Source organism: Sorex fumeus, unplaced genomic scaffold, assembly GCF_029834395.1.
Source record: "Sorex fumeus unplaced genomic scaffold, SorFum_2.1 ptg000264l, whole genome shotgun sequence".
Lineage (NCBI taxonomy): Eukaryota > Metazoa > Chordata > Mammalia > Eulipotyphla > Soricidae > Sorex > Sorex fumeus.
This window is the reverse complement of record NW_026606321.1, coordinates 5,893,402-5,915,933: the sequence shown is the minus strand read 5'-3', so window position 1 is coordinate 5,915,933 and position 22,532 is coordinate 5,893,402. Positions and strand designations below refer to the sequence as shown.

General features: G+C 43.4%; 1 protein-coding gene across 1 annotated transcript in view; it reads right to left on the bottom strand.

Annotated features, from left to right (window-relative positions):
• The window catches only part of SEMA5A (semaphorin 5A), a 302,092-nt gene that overhangs the window by 223,104 nt on the left and 56,456 nt on the right, over nt 1-22,532 (bottom strand). Inside the window, exon 3 of the mRNA XM_056109051.1 lies at nt 11,079-11,124. Within this exon, the coding sequence (XP_055965026.1) occupies nt 11,079-11,124 (46 nt within the window). The remainder of the gene's footprint in view (nt 1-11,078; nt 11,125-22,532) is intronic.

The following is a 22,532-nucleotide window of genomic DNA, read 5'->3' as shown; positions in this document are numbered from 1 at the left end:
ACTATCAATATCTTCGTAAATCACAGTTCTTTCATTAAAAAAAGAAGAAAGAAACACCAGTTGAGGGCTTGGTATAGATGAGACTATACCAATGGCCCAAATGGCCATGTCTTAAATTACATTAGCAGAGAAAGTGCACGAAGCATCTTAACTCAGACTCCAGTGTAGCCTGCGGCCAGCTCCGCTGCCTTGGAAGTCTGGGTTATTTGTAAAATTAGGTGTCCAATGACAGATAAATGGATAATGAAGATGTGGTAGATACGCACATAGAATACTATGCAGCTGCTATGCATGCAAGGCTAAGCTGTGTGGCACCAGGATCCTTTGCTATACTCAAGGGTCAGCCAACCACAAATGGGTTGACATTGATGTACACCATGAAACAGTAGCTAAGACTGACAACTCATGGACCCCTTCCAATTTGAAAAACCATGATTTCCAGAGAAATTTAGATTTACAAAAAAGAGAGAGAGAATCAGTTCAGAATCATGATTTCTAAGGATCATGATGGAAATCAGCTATACCATATCTAATATAAACATACCACTTGGTCCTAAGGTTGAGCTGAAATGAATACATTCTTCAAACGTTTGCTCTAAATTACTCATCAATGTATTATTCTTTCAATTGTAGTACTATAGCACTGTTCTCCTGTTGTTCATTGATTTGCTGGAGCACCAGTAATGTCTCCATTGTGAGACTTGTTGTTACTGTTTTTGGCATATCAAATATACCACGGGGAGTTTGCCAGGCTCTGATGTGCGGGCAGCATACTCTTGGTAGTTTGCCAGGCTCTCCGAGAGGGATGAAGGAATCAACAGCGGGTTGGCCGCATGCAAGGCAAATGCCCTACCTGCTGTGCTATCGCACCATTCTTTAAATTATACAGAAAAATCCCAACAGAGAGCTTTAGAGCCTACTGTTATGACCTATTAGTGAAGACATTGGTATTACAAATGAACCCAACTTATTTTTAAATTGAATTCTGTATGAATAGAAGGAGGCCATTTAAACTCAAGAATCTCAGCCACTTTGTAAAAAAGCAACTAATCAGAATTCGTATGTCTGGTTCAATATAGGAAAATATCTGAAAAGGGAAAATTCCCCAAATACATCAAAGATTGTAATGATTCAAACAAGTAGTCTTACATTCTCAGACCCAATAAAGGAGCTTCTTCAACAAATATGGAAACAGCAGCTGGCATCTACTACCACAATTACCATTCAGAGCCAAGACATAACTCTTGATTTTTCACATTCATATTTTTTTTGTTTTTATAGAACTCACATTCATTCTCAGCAATACAGGTCCCTGATGTGGATTGCTGAGAATCAGTATTTATTGACTATCCACCTTATGCCCCATTCTTTGAAAGAAGTGGCTGTCTTGGCCACCAGCGGGTTTGCTTTGCCCATAGGCTCAGCCTCTCCTCCCACCGTGATAAGAGCTGTTGGGGGATGGTAAATACCTCCTCCACTGAGACACACTGGTTTATATGCTCAATTCCACAAGCACAGATATAGGAAAAATAAAATGTACCATAACTCTCCAGCATGCCCTCCACCCATATTGACCAGCCAACTGAAGATTTTGGGGTTCTCCATTCATAAATCGCAGAGGGGTAGCTGATGAATGGGAAGCCAGCTTCCTACTATCAGACCAGGACACAGGTGGGGAGTCCCTCTGGCTCAGTAGCAATGCAAGAGGAAAAAGGATGGGGCCCATTTCTCCCAAAGAACAGGAATGAACGCACAAGGTTAAATGAGTCACAGCACCTTTAGTCCAACGGATGCTGCTCAAGGTGTGTACACCATGGGCCACCAGCTCTGCCATTCCACAGGGACAGATACTGTCAATCATTCCTCCTGTCAATCAAACATACCCCTTCAGGCCAGCCGTCTTCTGCAGTTTCCAGAAAGCTCTGTTCTTGTAAACCACCACTGTGCTCAAGGCAAGAGGAAAGCAATGCTGAGTAGAAAAATCCGTTACTATGACAAGAGGTGGGAGCAGTACCCCAGAATAGTCAGTTGCCACCTTCTCCATCACCGTGCAGGGGATGATTGGTTCTACGTGTGCCAGGGCTAGATTTCAGCACACAGTGAGCGGAAGGAAATTCATCACCACCTCCGAGCAGCAGAATGCCTTATAAATGTTATCACATGAATATTTGATTCTCCAGTCATTGATGGAAAACAGGGTTGATGCCCTTAAATTAAAAGCAACCCTTCTCCTTTTCACTGCTGACGGGAACACCAACTAGTCCAGCCTTTTGGGATGACAATATGGGCATTCCTCAATTAACGGGGAATTGAGTTTCAGATGGCCCAGCAATTCCACTCCTGGAATTTCCTCTAAGGGCCCCCAAACACACAGCAGAAAATTCATTTCACTACTATGTTCACTGGAGCAATATTCACAGTGCTGCAGATCTGCAGAATCTGGAAACAGCCCAAATGCTCAAGAGCAAGTAACTGGACAAAGAAGCTATGGTACCTATGTGCCATGGAATACTACTTTGGGACACTACTTTGGAATACTACAATTTGGAAGAGCACCTTAGAATAGTACTTTGGAGTGCACTACAATACTACAATGGAATAATACTTCATCTTTAAGAAAACATGAAGTCATGCAATTTGCTGATACACGGACAGAAAATAGCATGCTGAGTGTATCATGCTAAGTGAAAAGAGTCAGAAGGAGAGGGACAGACACAGAATGATCTTGCGCCTATGCTGGATGTAAAGAAACACACTAGAGAAATAGTAAAAGCCCAGAGGCAACAGAAATGAAGAGCAGGAGTGCTGGTGCTCAGGAGGCAGATTACCTCTGGGGCCAGAGAAGGGGTGGGCCAGGGAGGGAGTCACCACAACAAGGACAGAGGGGCGTGGTCACTCATCCAGGACTAGATGCTGGGAAGAGGTAAGGGGACCGACATGGCACCCTGTCAGCAGCAATATTATGAACCACAGTGCCTGAGAGAAGGTGGGGAGGAAAAGAGGAAAAGGTGTCTCCTATAGATGCAAGCTGGGGGGCAGAGCGAAGCAGACAATGGAGAGAGGATCAGTGTTGGAATCTGTACTTAAAACTCAATCATGGATGACTCTGTAATTCACAAGAATTCAATATATTTTTTTTAAAGCAACCCTTGGTCTTTCTTTTGAACATGTGAAAGCTAGGGTCTGCTTAAAAACCAGAACAGAATTCCAAATACAGGCATTGTAGTGTGTGAGTGTGTGTATGTGTTTGTGAGACCGAGAGAGTAAAAGTGTGAGAGAGTGTGTGTGAGTGTATGAGAATTATGTAGTTAATGTATGTGTATGTGAGAGAGTGTGTGTATGAGTGTGTGAGCAAGTGTGTGTATGAGTGTGAGTGTGTGAGTGTATGTGTGTGAGTGTGTGTGAGTATATGTGTGTGAGACTGTGAGTGTATGAGTGCATGAGTGTATGTGAGAGTATGTATGTGTGAGAGAATGTGTGTGAGAATGCGCGCACGCGTGTGTGTGTGTGTGTGTGTGTGTGTGTGTGTGTGTGTGTGTGTGTTCTTGGAGCTGTCAGGAGACTTTCAACAGATGATGTTTCTGGGCAAAAAGCAACTGTGTCCACCACTGCTGGACCCTGATTGCTCACAGGGAGACAGCACCCTCGGTGGGGAAGGCAGAAGGAGTTTTCTCTTGCTCAAGCCCGACCTCCCCCACAGCCTTGTGCTCAGACTGCAGAGCACCCCAGGGGGTTGTCAGAGGGGTCAGTGCAGTCTGTGGCCAGCTCGTGCCTCTCATGTCATGCTCCAGGGGATCAGCCACGGAGGCTCTTCCTACTAAGCTGTGCAGCGCATGTTCACCAGGCACTCTCCGGCCCACCCTGCTTCACGCAGGACAGCAGGAGACGAATACACTTCCCGGAGTCCCTCCTGCCAGGGTCTGCACCTGTCCAGAAGCAGGTTCCGTTTGCAGCTGCTTGGCAATGGGACCTGGGTGGGAGCTTTAGGGTTCTGAGACTGTCACTAACTAGAAGGCAGCAAAGGCAAGGTGTACAGTAGCAGTTTGCTCCCTCGTGTTCCTAGAACAAGGACCAGGCAGGAGAAGGACAGGAGAAAGAACCGGCTAGAAGAAGAGAGCATGGAGAAGTAAGAGAAACGGGAGAGCATGGAACGGCTTCTGGCAGAGTAGGAACAGCGAGGAGAGCAGAGTGAGGACAAGGCACTGGAGTGACAAAGAAGCAGGAGAGCATGGAGATAAAGGTACAGAGAGCAAAGTGAGGACAGTCACTGGGGTGTCAGAGAAGCAGGTGAGTGCAGAAATGATGGAACTAGAGGAGGAACAACACAGAGACAGAGTGAGGACAGTCAATGGGGTGACAGAGACGCAGCGGGCATGGAGCTGCAGGTGCTGTCTAGACCCATCGTAGAGAGATGTCTCAGGATGGCCTTTCTCTTTCCTCTCTGTGAGACTTTCTTCCTCCTGAGTGATACACATGAAGCTACCCCACACCCCGCCCCCATCTGAGAATAAACAACTAAATATCCTGCTTAGACTGGAACAATCATGAAGGATCGCAGGGATAAACTGTGGGGGCTGCCGGGAGATGCGGCATGTGGGTGGTGATGAGTAAGTGTGTACACCAAGATCAGAAACGTCAACACCACTCTAAGTGCAGTGCCTTATCTATGATAAACTGAACCCATGAATGAGAGCGGACACCTAACACAAACACTCTGAGGGGGCCAGAGAGGGTTGTGGGAATCCCAATCCTGGCACACTGCAATCCCCTGACCATTGCCATACGTGACTCAAACCAACACCCCCGCCCAAAACAGAAGTTAAACTTTCACTGATGTTTGTCTGGAGAAGACCACCTGCAGGGCAATCTAATCCAGTTTTCCCCTTTATCCACTGCTTAAGACACAAGAAAAGAACTACCTCAATCAGAGTGGCACAGGGACAGGCCACTGGAGACCCATACCCCAGGAAGGGCTTCAGGGAGTAGACAGACTTTATGAGTGCAATCCAGAGACACAGAGGGTAAGGTGGCCCCCAACTGTGGGTGCTCTCAGTTCAATCCCGGGGACCTCAGACGTTCCCGTGAGCACTGCCAGGAGGGACCCCTGGGTATAGAGACAGAAGTAAGTGCCGGGTACAGCCAGGTGTTACCCAGAAAGAGGACAGCAGGAGAATAAGGTTAATTTTAGTCGGGAATCCAAATTAAAATGAATGAGAAGAGGAAGAAAAGGGAGTGTCTGAGAGAGAAGACAGGCCGGCAGATACTTCCACCGAGAGCCTGCTGCGGCCTGGGAACAGTGTCTGACACCACAGACGCGGGCAGTTGTGCCATGGCACTTGGGGGACACAGCAATGTGAGCCGACATGGGGATGGGTGGGGGGCTCTGCTGGCAGGCAGAGGAGGTCGAATCCAGTGAAGCTTCGCCCGGCGTGTTTTTCTGTTTTATAATTGCAGTTAAGGCAACACGGCTTCTACATGGCTAACTTTTAAGCCTTTGATGCTCCAACTTGTACATCTCCACCACCCAATATCCTTCACCTCTAATCCTTCTGGGCTCGCAGGGCAGAGGCTGGGCCTGTGCTTAAGGGGCCCCATCCCTTGGCGAATGAAAGGCCCTGCCTGGCCACCTCTCCCCATGTCTCTACATTCATTTCCTATCTTCTTTGGAGGGGGAAGGAGACAATGACTAGCCTGAAACTTCCCCCAGTTCCTATGAACTCCATCCAGTTCAGATGCATGTTTTCTACAGCACAGGAGATACTTAGCCTCAGAACTCAGCCCCGTGAACCAGAGCGTCTGATGGTAGAAAGGCTACGCCGATGGGCGCCAAATACAGAGCGAGCATCGGTTTGTAGAGAGATCATTGCCCTCATAAACGTACATGCACATACACAGATGCACAAAAACACATACACAGACACACACACACATGCACATACACACACTCACACACAAACACACATATGCACATGCATGCTCACACAACAGACCGGGACACAGTCTATTCCTTTCATATAAAGTTTCCCTGTCAAATGGATAACATTTGGGCTCAACCAAACACATTGTTTGTAAGTACCTCTCCTGCATCTCTGTGCTTGTTCTGGTGCCAGATCAGGCCATTCCATGCCGCATGAAACCCTTGCTGGGTTGGGAGAACACCGTTAAAAATCTGGGCAGGCTTTCCTTCAGCCAGTGCCCTCAAAATGGCTACTTGGGTTATAGTAAGCTATGCAAAGGAAAAAAGACATTCCTAGAGAGAGGGGACCTGGGAGTCCAGTGGAAAAGCATCATTTCTCTCCTTCCCTCCCTCTCCCTCTCTCCCTCCCTCCCTCCTTCCCTCTCTCCTTCCCTCCCTCCCTCCTTCTCTCTCTCTCTCTCCCCCCCACTCTGACCCCCACTGGAACAAGGGAGGAGGGTAACTGAGCAGCACAGGCATCCCCAGCTGTGCATGGGCAGAGAGACCCATCATCCAGCCAAGGCACAGCACAAACTAGCATCTGGCAGGGCTGTGCGGTCATGTCCACATTCACATGGCCCTGCCCCTGGTCCTATGTCAGTAGGCAAGGCTGTCAGTGAGCGGCAGGACAGGAGGAGACGGAGGTTGTGCCAATCACTGAGCATTCTTCATGCCCATTCTCTGAGCTTGATGCCAGGGAACACAGACGAAGGACTGGGAAGGGAAAAATATGGAGGCTCCCCTGCTCCCCGGTATTACACATACACGTGTGTGTATGTGTGTATGAGTGTGCATGTGTGTACGTGTGTGTGAGATACACGTGCTCATGAATGTCCAACATTTACTTTGAAATTGCATCGTAAAAAGGTACAAGAACAGCCCAATGATTCACAGTCCTGCCTAGATTTCTGGCCAAAATTTTACTCCATTTCCTTCAACATTCTTTCTCTGTGCATCTGCAGTCTTTGATTTTTGTTTGTTTTCTTTGTTTGTTTGGGGGCCACACCCAGCAGCACTCAGGGATTATTCTTGAGGGATCATAAGGGATATCACGAACCAAGCCCAGCCTGGCAGGGTGCCAGGCAGATGCCCCCCAAGCTCCAGATTATCACTCCTGCCCTGTGTGCATAGCTTTTCAATGTGTGTGTGTTTCCTTATGTTAGCACATACTCATTAAATAATACTTAGTGATACACACACATTGAAATATTTCAAACATTTCGTAAGTTAGGGCTGGAGCGATAGCACAGCGGGTAGGGCATTCGCCTTACACGCGGCCAACATGGCCGACCCGAGTTCGATTCCTCCGCCCCTCTCGGAGAGCCCGGCAAGCTACCGAGAGTATCTCGCCCACACGGCAGAGCCTGGCAAGCGCCCCGTGACGTATTCGATGTGCCAGACACAGTAACAACAAAGTCTCCAATGGAGACGTTACTGGGCCCGCTCGAGCAAAATCGACGATCAACGGGAGGGCCTTTACCTTTTACCTTTACTAAATTGATACCTTTACCCCCTCCAGATCTCGGCAGATTCATTCAAAGAACAAGAACATTCTACAAAGCCAGGAATGGTTTTTCTACTACATCACCTGCAGACTCAAAATTTTTCCGGTGACCCCAAGAGTCTCCTTTCTAAGCACAGGGTCTCAACTTCCTACCACGGCAGGCCATGCCATTTTTGGAATTCTCACATAGATTACAAAGAATAAATGTCTCTGTGTTCCAAGATATGCTTGGGATCAAGGGCTTTGTTAGTTGGTGCGTTCATTCCTAGTTGTCTGCTTTTTGTGATGTTTTATGCCTTTAATTTTTGAAGAGTAGAAGTCAGTTTGGAAAATGCCTCTCTGTGTTTGAGTAATGGTTCCTTATGATAAAACTGGTTAGGACTTTTAGCTGGAATATTATACAAATCTAGCTGGGTTCTTCCCAGTGCACTGAATCAGAATGTATTTTTGTCCCATTCCTGAGAACTAGCATTTGACTTGTTGGTCATGGTGGAACTGGCTAGTTTAGGTCACAACTCAGTAACAAGTGTGCCTCTTGTCATTATGAATGTTCAAGGTAAATATTTGGATATTACATACCCATGTTGGTCATCATCAAACTCGTGAGCATAATTTTAGCAATCATTGATTTTTCTCGCCTGGGTTAATTTTTCAAGTGATCGCTGCTAAACTGTACTCTACCAGTTAAGTCATCCAGTAAATATTATTTATTTTACAATAAGGAAAAATAGTCCTTTTCTTTCATTTGTTTATGCATTCATTTATTTTTATGTTAGTATCCACTCATAGATTTTTAGATTATGTAATGTTTTATAATCTCATGCTCTCACTTTTTTTTTATTAGTGAGACATCATGAGGTACAGTTGTAGACTTACAAATTTTTGTGCTTGGGTTTCAATTATACAATGATCAAATACCCATCCCTCCACCAGTGCCCATTTCCCACTACCATGGATCCTAGTATCCCTCCCACGCTCCATCCACCCCCCCCCCCCCCCCCCGCCTCTGTGGCAGGGCATTCCCTTTTGTTCTCTCTCTCTTATTGGGTGTCACTTTTTTAAATTACCAAATCATCCCAGTCTCCATTGGGGCCGAGGTGGGGAAGGTGGGGGGTATGGGGGAGTGACTGGTGGAGAAAACCAGGCTGGTTACTAGATACTGTGAACATATTCCCTCCATACTTTGGATGCTTTCTGATATAAGATCTCTCTTGCTTCTTTGGCACAGAGGCTGCATGGACCCAGAAATCAGTTACTTTTCCAATACACCTTGGTTCCTTAGAGTAGAGAATTATATTCAGAAATCAGTTGGTGTGTATGAAGAATGCTCACTGTTTCTGGGATAAAATTTCTTCTAGACCATCTCGGTAAAGACAGCTAAGAAACTAGGAATCCAATGAACACACTGACGTATTTTTTTCACACATCCATAACATATTTCAGTGCATAATCACTGCATACATCATTATCATCACACCCTGTTTCTTTCAGTCCAAACATTTTATACTCACTATCAAAAATTCAAAATAATGGTTGAAACCAGCATTTCTGAAGAAAAAATAAAATAAAAGGCACAAAATTTGAAATGATTGTGTGGTAAAATACAGCTAATTACACAATTCACCATCTTAGCACACTCAATATGACAGATAATCAAACCCATGAGAATTAGAATGAGTTGAATATACTGCTTGGATGCAATAAAAGATCTCAGACTCATTTTTTTGTTGTTGTTTGGGCTACACCCAAGGGAGCTTACTCCTGGCTCTGATTTCAGGAATCACTTCTGGTAGGGTTCAGGGGATCACTCAGGGTGCCAGGGATTGAACTCAGGCTGGTCACATGTAAGGGAATATCACTCTGGCCCCAAGATCTACATGTATTTATTAAATTAAATTTAAAAATAAAATTGAATCAATTAAAAAAATATAAACTAAAGTCTTCAGATGTATGTTGGCTAAACTGGTCATTCTGATTTCTTATTAAGGTGTTTATGATTCTACCAACAAATCCACTGCTTTTAAGAATTGTTATCTACTAAATTTCAGCAGAAAGATAGTTCATGGTCCCGAGTGATGGAAAACTCTGGAAAACTTATTGCCATAATTTTTTAAACAAAAGTAGAGCACGGGACAGGGATGGTGGAGAGGGACAGGTCAGCAGTGCCACACCTACTGGACAGGTTTAAAGCCATGAGCACCATTCTCTGCCATAGTCCACAATGCAAACCTCAGCTCACTGCAACCAAATGCACCATCCATAGTACCACACCCAGGATAACCCCTGAGAGGGCCACACCCCTCCAAAAACAAAAAATAAAGCAGGAAGCACTTCTTTGCTGACATGTGGTAATTAAAAAGAAGCAGAGTCACCTGCTGAAATATTACTAGGCCTCTCTCACATGTCCGATATGGGTTTGTTTCAGCAGCAACATAGGAGAGGGGACGCAACATAGGGGAGGGGACTGCTTTGTGGCATTTCACAGACAAGGAAACACACTATCGGGGGACATCTGGGGTTCGATCATAAGCAGTTCAATGAGCTTCAAAGACCTGGCTTTCCACCTGCATTAGCTTTGTACACGGAGTTGACTTAATACTCAAGTGAATATCAAATATACCTAACAATAAACCTCAGTTCTAAAGTTCCCTGAATGTTGAATATTATGAAGAGGAGACTATAGATAAACTTCTCTGTATTAACTTCTTATAACTCCTAGATATGAAGACAATAATAAAACTGGTCAAAGAGCTTTAAACAAACTGCACACAGTCCCAGGAGCACTTCCTGCCATTTGGGAAGGTCAAGAAGCTTGGTGAAGAAGGTGTTCATCTCCGCACCCCTCCTAGGCCAAGGAGGACCTGGGCAGGCCCGTCTGACCCACAGCAGGTGGGGGAAAGTGAGTTTCTGGGGTTCCATCCAGTCTGCCATTAAAATCAGCACTTCATTCAAGGACCAGGGCCTCAGGATTCCATTCAATCCCTGGGATCTCGGGATTCTATTCAAGCACTAGTGTCTGCTCTACTTCGACAGAAACAGAAGTTGGTAAGTAGCATCTTACTCGACTCTTGCTCATGCTCTGCTATTTATAGGGTTGGGTTGTTTTGATTTTCCATCTTCTGGAGGTGGCAAAGTCTCACATATGCAAGGTTTACACTCCATCGCAACATTTCATCTTAGCCCTGAGTGCGTTTTTCATCCCTTTATTTATCGTCTATTTCTATGTGCTTAATTATAAATGACAAAGAGGGAACACGGTTGCTTTTTCTCAGGGAGAGGATTTTTATAAGACTATGATAGCTGAATGAATCCAACTAATCAATGCTTATTCTAAACAAAGGGGAAAGGACATGCTTCAACATTGAGGAAACGTCCTTCAGATTATCTACCACTTGACAGAGAGTAGATAGAGATGCAGCACATAAAAAGGTGGGTGGTCCAGGAGGAGAAAAAGACTAATTGGGGAATAAAGCAGCAATGAGTCATACAGAACGGGAGTCCTACAGAGAAATTAGGCCCAGTTCTGCCTTGATCGGCAGCTTTCCAAACATCTGCCCACACAAACAGTGAGATAATCAGGATGGGAAATGAAGCTTGAAAAAGTTAAGATGCACCTACCTGAATCAGAGACAAGTCCTCAAGCTGGAGTCTGAAGAGGTAGTTTCTACAAAACACAAAAAAGAAAATCTTTTTATTTTTAATCCATTCAAACTCACAAGCACAAGGGTAAAACATTTGTGATGTTCATCTTTCAAATTACTGTCCTGTTAAATCTGGCTCAGTTTTCTTTGGACCTTACAGTTCAATGAGGTATTTTATAGATCAACAGAAACACATTTCAGTTTGGAGAGAAAAAGTTAAGAAAAAAGAGATGTGTGCATGTGTGCAAAGTGTGTGTGTGTGTGTGTGTGTGTGTGTGTGTGTGTGTGTATGTGAGAGAGAGGGAGAGAGAGACTAATGTAAATCAGAATTAGTAGTTGTGCTTTTTTGATTATATGCAACAGAAAAATGCCATAAGCAATCAATTCTGAAAAAGATTTTATATAAAGTCAGTCTTCTGAGTTGTCATTCGTATAAAACACCTACATTTACCTCCTTCAGAAATTAAATATAGGGGGCTAGAGAGGTAGTACAGTGGGTAGAGCACTTGCCTTGAATACAGTCAACCCTGATTTGATTCCCCAGCATCCCATATGGTCCCCTAACCTTCTCCTGTCTGGAGTGATTTCCTGAGTACAAAGCCAGGTGTAAGCCCTGATCACTGCTAGATTTGGCCCCACAATTCAGAGAAAGAGAGAGATAGACAGAGAGACAGACAGACAGAAATGAAATTTATCCAAGTTCTAAATTCAGCTATGTTCTGAACCTTGCCGCACTCTATCTTGCAGAATGGATTCAAGGTTTGATAAGCTCAGAAGCATGAACCGGGAGTTTGCCATCAGTGTTTGAAAGAGTCAGAGCCCAAGTATGGCAGAAGGACTCAGAGATAAGAAATAAGAGATAAGAAGTGTTTCCAACCATGAGCAGGAAGAATGGTCAAGCCTGCACTGTGGCCAAGAGAACATGGAAACCATCTCCAGGGTCATTTCAGCTTCGGATTCTATTGCTGCTCGATAGAACTAACAATCCTCCTGTGGACCCAGGAGCCCTAAAGTCATTCAGGAATTGAAGATCATGATAGGAGTGGGATCCCGGGTGCAGCAAGGGGGCAGGAGAAATGGGGAGAAGACGGAAAGCAGCCCCCGAGGATCTATGAAGAGGAGACAATCCCAAAGCTCTGGGGATGGAAGTAAGGGCTGGCTCTATGACAGGAAGGAAATAAGCTGAACCAACCCTGAGCACCACCAGGGGCATCCCCAGAAAGAAAACAAAACAAATTTATGAAATCTAGAGTCATCCTATTTTTGGAGGCATGAGCCTCCCAAATTATAGTTGAGGAATCTTCCAGACATTAAGAGATACAGTATGATTTACCTTTAAAATTATTAAGATTTCGGGAAAATCCTACAATTTGAAAAGAGGTCACTATGGGGACCCCTGGTCCACGGTGCCACAAAGCCTCATCAATAAATTCTTCCAAATCCTCTTCCTAATTTCAACTGTGCCATACATACACATGTATACATGAAAACACACACACACACACACACACACACACACACACACACACAGAGTTCACATAGTGATATGTTCACATAGTGATATTTCTTACAGGACAATCATTTCACTTCTCTGTTGTTCATTCACAGTCACATTTATAAATAATTTTGCTAAAATCCAATTTTTCAGAACTCTGATGACAAACTTGATTATTTTAAACATCGCACTGATTTTAGCAAACTACTTTTCATACATGAAATATTCCACCAGCAGCACATTCTCCACCTAAATGTCCACTTGCCTACACCATTGACCAGTTTCCTTCCACTGTGCTCCCGTACTATGGGATCCTTCCTAATAAAAAGAAGTTCTCCGTTTCTGTTGCCTATGGGCATTTGTTATTCGCCTCCAGAGATTCTTTATAGTCTGCATATGAGAGACATCATTCTGTGTCTAATCTTGTGACAAACATTAGGCATCGGTCATCAATTCTTGCTTCTGGGAGGACAATGAGACTGGCACATCCATCTCCCCATTAGGGGATATGCTAATCCTACTGGCCTGATGAGACAGCTTCTTCTCTCTCCCCATCATTTACCAGAGATTCCTCCTGAGCCTGCCTCCCAAGACTTATTTTACGGTGAGTATTATTTACTTGGGCTGGAGCAATAACACAGCGGGTAGGGCACTTGCCTTGCATACAGCCAAACCAGGTTTGATTCCTCCATCTCTCTTAGAGAGCCCGGCAAGCTACCAAGAGTATCCCGCCCACACAGCAGAGCCTGGCAAGCTCCCTGTGGTGTATTTGATATGCCAAAAACAGTAACAACAAATCTCACAATGGAGATGTTACTGTTGCCTACTCAAGCAAATCAATGAACAACAGGCTCACAAATCAATGAGCAACGGGATGACAGTGATACAGTGATTATTTACTTATTTTAAGAGCACTCAAGATCCTTCAGTTAAGGGTAGGACTGTAAGTATAGGGAGCAGGTGTAGGCTCTGCATGCAGCCCAAACCAGTTCTATCCCTGACACCACATGGTCCCCGACACATAACTGAGTGTAACATGGCGCACGGCTAGGGTGCCCCTGGCAATTCCTGTAACTGCAGGGCCATGGCATTGAGGTTCAAATGTCTAAGAACCCTAGGTGAATACTAAAGAGGACCCCCAAAGCTACTCTTCACTCTTTTGGAGCTAAGCACCACAATCTGTCAGTATGTTTTAAAAAAAACTTCTAAATGTTTGTGATTATTTATAGGTACAATAGCACAGCGGTAGGGCGTTTGCCTTACAAGCGGCCAACATGGCCGACCTGAGTTCGATTCCTCCGCCCCTCTCGGAGAGCCCGGCAAGCTACCGAGAGTATTCGATATGCCAGACACAGTAACAACAAAGTCTCCAATGGAGATGTTACTGGGCCCGCTCGAGCAAATCGACGATCAACGGGAGGGCCTTTACTTACTTTACTTTATAAGTTAGATGACAAAGGCTTTTCAAAAATTAACTGAAACATTGTATTTTTCACAACCAAGTACTATATTTCCAAATGACTTTAAATAAAAACATATGAGAGGTAAAACAGTTCTTTTTTAGAAAAATTAATTCAAAAATACTTAAGTATAATATTTATTTGTTAATTATAAAATTAGTTTATAAACTTCAAAATTTTGAGATGGAAGTTTCACATCTTTTCACTCAGCCTCAAAAGGAAATTTTGCTGTTCAGTTTTGGGGCCACACCCAGTAGTTCTCAGGGGCTATTCTGAATCTCTCAAGAGTGACCCCTGGCATTGCTCAGAGAATCTCATGCATTGCCATGGATTAGAACCACAGTCATCCTCATGCAAGGCAAGCATCCTCCTCCCTAAACTATCTATCCAATCCATAAAGGTCTATTTTTAACTTGAATGGTTAGCTATTATGTTTTGCTTTCTTAATTTGCTTTTGGAGGAAAAGTTCCTAGTACATTCAAATAAGAGATTCAAAACTAAGTAGGCAATTAAATGCCTTGCTGGATCTTTCCGTATTAGTAATAACACAACATTACATATTTCAGTATTTACTTTATCGTTATTTTCAACAATTTGAAACCTATTTTAAAAGATGAAATGTAAATAAAACACTGTGGAATTCTCTAATTGCATCTCTGGAACCCAAGAATCTGACAATAAATGCAGAGGGTGGGGCTCTCAAAACCCTTCCCTGAACCTCTCAGGTTCCAAGTGTAGCTGAGCCCATTTTTGATGTTGGGACAATTCCAATTCATCCAGCTAAGCAACACGAGGGACCTGAAATCTCCCAAGACAGCTTGATCCATCACCATTTGGGTCAATGACCTACAAAGCTAAAGGTTAGAAAAAGAAAGAAAACCCTTCTAAAAGAAATAAAAAGTTGATATTCCCAGATGTTGGACCTCTCACTGCCTAAAGTAAGATCTATGTTCTCGGCGAGCAGCTGCTCTCCAGGGCATTCCAGAAGAGGCAACCACTTTATCTTGCAATTGTGAGAGTAGAGAGGAGGGGAACAATACATATGAGGTTTGCAGGAGAGGCTTCCAGCCTTTCCAACACTGAGGAAGAATGCTCCTGGCCCCTCGCCAGCAGCGAATGTTAACCAAATGTTTCGCGGATGGTCAGTCATTCCAACACGGTGATACTCTGAGCTACCCAAAGCATTTAAAGGCTCTTATTAATCTTCATACTACCTTGGGATGTAAATAAGCAGTAATAAGGAATATTGCCACCCTGCAGGGACACAGGCTGAAGAGCATGAGGTGAAGAGATTAGAGTCTTCAAAGGGGATCAGCTGTACAGTTCAGAGGTACTATTCTCTATTTCCTTTCCGTCTCTAGTGTCAGAAGTACAAAGGAGAAGTTTACCGCACTATAAAGGCTGGTTTTTACAGCTCTCATAAATAGAAGGGTAAGATTTTCTTAGTATGGTTCCGAATTTCTTTCAAACACCTTGGAACAAACTTTTCCAATGCTCATCCCAATGCAATAACCATAATACTTTGAGGAGCAATAATCTAGGAGGGTTGCATTGATCCAACAGACTGGATCATTCAAATCCCAAAGCCGTTCACTTTGGTAGGGCAAATGAAGATTTCTGAAGCCCATTCATCCTTCACCCACTGGACATCTCCGCGCATGTTCTTCCTCTCCAGTGGAGGTTTTTTCTTATTGACTGGAGGACTGAATAACTCATTCCTGCATTCCATCAACATCTCCAGGGACCTATTAGCAACAAATCACTAAGCACAACAATATCTTCTCCCAAGGAGCAATGTAGGCCTCAATAGACGAATTTCATTTGTGTCTTCATGTAAAGTAATAAAATTCTGCCAGCATTAAAGGAAAGGTTGCACCATCATGAGCATATTAACTAAATGACTCATTTTATCGAGAGACACCATAAAACTTAACTCTGACCTCCATTAATTATGAAAGACACAGGTGTTTTAAAATGACATTTGCTTAGAATAACTCAATTGGTCTCTGATGAATATAGCTATAAAATCAAAGAAAAAAAATCCCAGATTCTTCTAGAACATGTAGGTTAGAAACTTGCTGAAGACTAAGGAGCAGAGGGCCCAAATCATTAAGAAAGTCACAAATGCAAACGCATGTACTAAGAGAAAAAGAAGACAGAAAAGCAAGTCGATCACTCCGAAACATGTTTTAAATAATAGGGACAGAAATGTATGCTTAAAAAATTCAGGCCATGCCCGAGCATAAAACAATTTGCAGATGGCACATAAATATTTATTTTATGGGTAAATTCGAGTTGATATCAACCAACAAACTACATTCTCTTCATCCTAGGAAGGATCCACCACCCGCTTTACCAAATTCTTCTATCAAAACTGCTGCCAATATTCAACATGAACAGAACTGGAAATAGGGAACTCCTGCATGACACCCACATTTTTAACATGGACAGAAATGGAGATTGAAATATAAGTTTGGGACTTTAAGAGTACACTAGGGGCTGGAGCTATAGCACAGTGGGGAGGACACTTGTCTTGCATGTGGCCATCCGAGTTTAATTCCCAACATCCCATAGGGTCCCCCAAGCACCTCTAGGAGTAGTTCCTGAGTACAGAGCCAGCAGTTATCCCTTTGTAATCGGCAGGCGTGACCCAAAATGGAAAAAAAAAGTCACACTATCCTAAAAAGCCCCCCAAAAACATTCCATACAAATCCCTTCAGGTATTTAAATATGAACATTTAATATACAAATTCCCTCACTAAATAAAAAAAAAGGTGTGATCATGTAATCACATCATGTAGTTTACCAATGTATTTATAATTCTACATCCAAGACTTTTTATTAAGTTGGTTGACTCTAGAAACAAATTCTAGGACCCTTTATTTTCTATGTAATCATAACCATTCCAAAAATATTATGTTCATGTATTTTTCCCACAAGTGTTTGGTGGGGGTGAGTAATTAAAATTTAAAATTACTGGGGCTGGAGTAATAGCACAGTAGGTGGGGCGTTTGCTTTGCATGTGGCTGACCCGGTTTCGATTTCCAGCATTCCATAGGGTTCCCCAAGCATGTAGTAAATAGTAGTAAATAGTAAAGGCCCTCCCGTTGATCGTCGATTTGCTCGAGCGGGCCCAGTAACGTCTCCATTGGAGACTTTGTTGTTACTGTGTCTGGCATATCGAATACTCTCGGTAGCTTGCCGGGCTCTCCGAGAGGGGCGGAGGACTCGAACTTGGGTCGGCCATGTTGGCTGCGTGCAAGGCAGACGCCCTACCCGCTGTGCTATCGCTCCAGCCCCCAAGCATGACCAGGAATAATTCCTGAGTGCAGAGCCAGGAGTAAACCCTGTGCATCTCAACGGAACCACCATCTCCGAATGCAACAGTTATATGTACCTAGGTCGAGAAATCAACATGATGAATGACCTGGCACCTGAGTTGTGCAGGAGGAAGAGAGCGGCTTGGAATGCCTTCAAGAACGTTGAAGAAATAACTAAAAGGACAAAGAACCTCCAGCTACGAGCACATCTCTTTGATTCCACTGTTCTTACTGCATTAACATATGCCTCAGAGACCTGGACCCTACGAAAACAGGATGAGAACGCTATTTGGGTCTCTCAAAGAGGAATCAAAAGAGCTATGCTTGGAATATCACAATTCACTCAAAGGAGAGATAGAATCCGGAGTTCTGATCTTCGTCAACGCTCAAGAATCAGGGACGCTGTCTCATTTGCCAAGACATCAAAAATCAGATGGGCTGGACACGTAATGAGGTTTACGCTGGACTAGAGCCATTACTGATTGGATTCCACGGGACATCAAAAAATCACATGGACGCCCACCTACAAGATGGTCAGACTTCTTCGTCAAGACCCTAAATGATCGGTTTGAGGCTCTGCATGTTCCTAGAACGAACAGATACCATTGGGCTACGCTAGCACGCAACCGGGATGAATGGAGACGTTACTGGCACCCGCTTGAGTAAATCGATGAATAACGGGGATTAAGTGATTAAGTGATCACCAGGTATGACCCAAAAAGCAAAAAATCAAAACAAAATTTAAAATAAAATAAAAAATTTAAATTACCAAATTATTTCAAATGCAGTGAATTATATAGTTAAAAAGTCAACCCCAGGGATGGAGAGTACAGGCAGATAAGGACTTTCCTTGCCCAGAGCTGACATGGGTTAGATGCTTCCTGGTACCCCATGTGGTTCCTCAAACACCTCCAGGACTGATCCTTGAGCACAAAGCCAGAAATAAGCCCTCAGCACCACCAAGTGCTGACCAAAAGCAAACAAACAAGTAATTAAGATCATAAACAGTTGGGTCACAGTTAGATCGTGGTTTTTAAATGCGAATTTATTTTATTTTGCCACTATATTTTCATTATTAAGACAAATGCATACTACAGTAATATTATAAACTACGTTTATGGGCAGAATCTTTCCTGCCCTCCTCAGAAATAACTAGACATGTGTTCTACTGGGCTATGGTGGACTTTTTCATGACTCTGTCTTGATTGTAGTTATTAAAATGTGTGTCCATTACTATTCTCAGAGAACTGTACTGGCTAATGCCATTCCTTACCCTAAAAGGTAACTTTAAATATATTTAGTCAGGGTTATTAGAAATAAGTCTGAAAGATGATAGCAAAAGAAAGTCAAGGCCCAGAGAGACGGCACAGAGGGTAGGGTGCTTGTCCCTTATTTAATCCCTGCCACTGCACGAAAAGGCTGAGCACAATCAGGAGAAAGCTCTGAGAACAACTAGATACAGCTTCCAATCCCAAAACAAATAAAGTCGAGCCTTTAAATGTCACTATTATATGGGCTGGAGAGATAGTAGCGTGGGTAGAGCACCCCACAACCCTGCCGGGAGTGAACCCTGAGTAGTGAACTAAGAGTAAGCCCTGAACACCACCGGACCTGGCTCAAAAACAAATAAATGTTACTATGACATGAAAATGTCAGTCATATATAAAAATCTAAAATCTTAAGGCATGGAAGTAACAGATCATCTTCTGTTATTTAGCTAAAAGGACAAAAGAGCAAAGATAGATTTTCAGTGGCATGCAGAAATTAAGATCAATGATGTCATTAGCAAAATTTCAAAGATATCAAATCAGAACAAACTTTTCCCATAAGCACTTTTAGAAGCAGAATTATTAATCAAAATTGTTAGTAATCACGTTAAAAATTTAAATTTTAGTATGCTCTCAGACCCACAAATTGCCTCAAGGATTACATATGATGGCTTATTGCTCAAAATTTTGCTCATAATTTCTGCTATTGCAGGTCCACTGGGTATTTTCTTTGTTCCTTCACAGTTTTCAGTTAATAAAGAACATTTTTCATTTGAAAAAGTGCCATCCAAATTATCCTATGATGCCTTTAACCTGTGCTTTCCGAGAAGATTAATTCTTCAAATTGGCCTTGTATACAATTATTTTCTAGGCTGTCATTGGAGTTAGTGAAAATAAGAGGTTTTCTTCCATGTAACTGCAAGTAATCAAATAATTTCAGCTCATTACCAAATTCTCAACCTCTCTAGTGTCATTTAATCCAGCTATACTTCCAAATCACACTCCCAGATTTCCCCTTTGCCCTTTCCCCTCAGCCACGGTGGCTGAGTTCCTCATCAATCTCTGTCAAACCTCTTTCTAAACTAAGTTTCAAATCCGTATCCTCCTCTCCATTTCCTCCCCACTCTAGAGAGTTCTCTTTTCTGGCATGTGGTCCCTACTACACATTCTCCAAACTCATCACATTGCCCAAGCACCGTGCTATAAGAATGCAAATCTGAGCACGTTGCTATGTAGGCGGAATAACGTCCTGGCTCCTAATGCTGTACAGAGGTTTGCAAAAGCACTAAGCGAGCACACACGAGGAGCTGGATACTACTTTCAAAGATTTGACAAGCCTGGCAGGGCGTGGGAATCTGCATTCCTGGGCCGTCTCTGGAGAGCCTCCCTGAGCGCCTGCGCTCAGAGGATGAAGTCCAAGCTCTTCCATCACCCAGCGCTACAGATCCTGACATCCCCTCCCTCTCACTGACAGTGCCGGCAGCCTCGCTGGCACCTCAACTTCCCGTGGGCGTGGTCCTACTGTGTAAGACACTCTGGCCTTATAGCATCTCAAAGACTGGCTGCAAGTGCATCTCTCCCTCCACCCTTCTCCCAAACCCACCCTCTTCCTGCAGGCTTGATGCTTTCAGGGCTTTTGTTCAGGTCTCCAGAAAATGTGGCCGCCTTTGTCTTCCTATGGCCTTTGCAACAGGAGTCTTTCCTTATGGGTCACAGCAAATACTGCATGTGTGTGGTTCTGGTTGCCATAGCTCCTGTCTGCATCCAAAGCAGAAAGCAGCCAGAGGTACTGTGAACTCAACTGTGGGTGCCATGTAAATAAGGGACATTTCTGTGTTCCAATAAAACTTTATTTATAAAAAACAAAAGATGAATGTCAGGGCCTTGGAACTGCACTAAAGGGGGGTTTCCCAAAGTGGGTCATACTGATTTTTTGCTAGGAGTGCTAGAACAGTGGGGTAGGGAGAGCAACAGAAGTCTTGGGATTGATTCCGCTATAGGACCTACCTTAAAGATTCTATCCAGGAGATGGCTGAGTGACTTTTCTTCTAATAAAGTAGGCCAAAGAAATCTAAGAACTTTTAGTAAAACTCTTCACTAGGGTCAAAATTATGCTTAATCTTTATATCCCCAATACTAATCAAACTCCCTGGCTTCAAGGAGGATCACCCAGTAAATACTTGACAGAACGTAACTCGTGGAAAAATAACTACACAGACTAATTAATTTGAGGCATCTGTGTGGGTCTTCATAGGAGAAATGCTCAGTGTACAAAAGTTATAGAGCACACACAATTGTCACACACACACACACTCACTCACTCGCACTAGGGAAGAGGCTGAATCATTTTTATTATATTCCATCGACTCAGAGAATTTGGGGAAAAGGAACAGAATACAGTAATAACTAAATCAATAATCATGCTGCTAGACCAATCTGCTCTCTAACTCAAACAAGGACAAAAAGGCATTTGAAAAGCTAGCGAAGACTGGTTAGAACAAGTCTTCCTAGGGCAGGGCCTGAAGACCACCTGTTGGCTGAGGGAATCCACTCCGGGCTAGCGCAGACTCAGCAGGTGTGGAGCGAAGGTCAAAGCAGCCCTTATGTTTAGGAAAACTGATGTGTGGTAATCTCTGCAGAAATGGTGACCGAACCAGCAGAAAGAGAGTGGGTTTTCTCCACGGGGAAAAATAAGCAAGAAGAGTTTTAAGAGAAAAGGCACATGCTTATGAATGAAGAACAAGCACCGCAACAGAAAGGGATCAAGAAGAGCAAACATTTAAACCTTAAAATACCAGTTTGGAATATGAGGGTAAATAGGAAGCAGAAGAATGATGAAGTTCCTTCCTTCTCCACATCACCAGCTGCTTTTCCGAAGTCATAATTAGCCTAAATGCAATATAAACCTCATCATTACCTCAGATCCCCGTGCACCATGGGGGTCTTACTGCCTTTTGGATTTACTCCGAGCTCCTGACTTCATTCCACTCAGCACGAGTTACCTTTAATTGTGTAAACTAGATGAAAATATACCCTTTGAAAAACAGAATGAAGTCCTGGCTACTAGAAGCAGAGTGGCTGATCTCATAAAAGTCTCTAATGTTATGTTTAATTATATATTGCTCCCAGCAGATTAATTCTCAGGTAAAACTTTAAAATAAAAATAGAAATTATTCCTGCCAAAAATAAAAATGAGATCAAATTATGTTGGCCGATTCTAAAACACACCTTTTAGGTGAACCTAAAACATGGCTCCCTTTGTTGAGAAGCAGTGGCAAAACCATTTAGGAAGGAGGCACTCACTCTAATTAAATGAGAAACATGCTGGGTCATTCAGTGAGATACTACCGGAACAGCAGCTTTAAACACGTAAAGCAAACTCATCAGCAGCCTCACAAAAGAATGGACTTTCCCTTATGTATTTAGTTTTGAGGGTCAAAAAAAGATTAGGGGTTAACAATATGCTAAACAAATCAAGCAAGCAAGCAAACAAACAAATCCCTTAAGTGGGTTCAAGGTCTAGTTTTGCTTTTGGTACCCACATGCTGAGGAAGAAATCCACTCATTGTTCAGACAGGTATACAAAATTATCTACGGGTAGATTCCAACACCTAGAACAATACATCGAGGGGTTATCTGCTCGGTTTTATGCTCAGTTCTGAGCTCCTACTCAGTCAGGTATGCAGATATTTTTACTTCCCAAGAGCCTTTATCCTCGGTGTGCACATGCTGGGCCAATTTGAGGATGCACTTTTAATAGGCTTAAGGAATTAACAAGGGAACCAGGGCAACAGCATAACATGTAGGGTGCTGGCCTTGCAGGAGTTCAATTGGGATCTGAACCTTGAACACCTATGTGTGTCCCCCAAACACCACAAGGAGTAATTC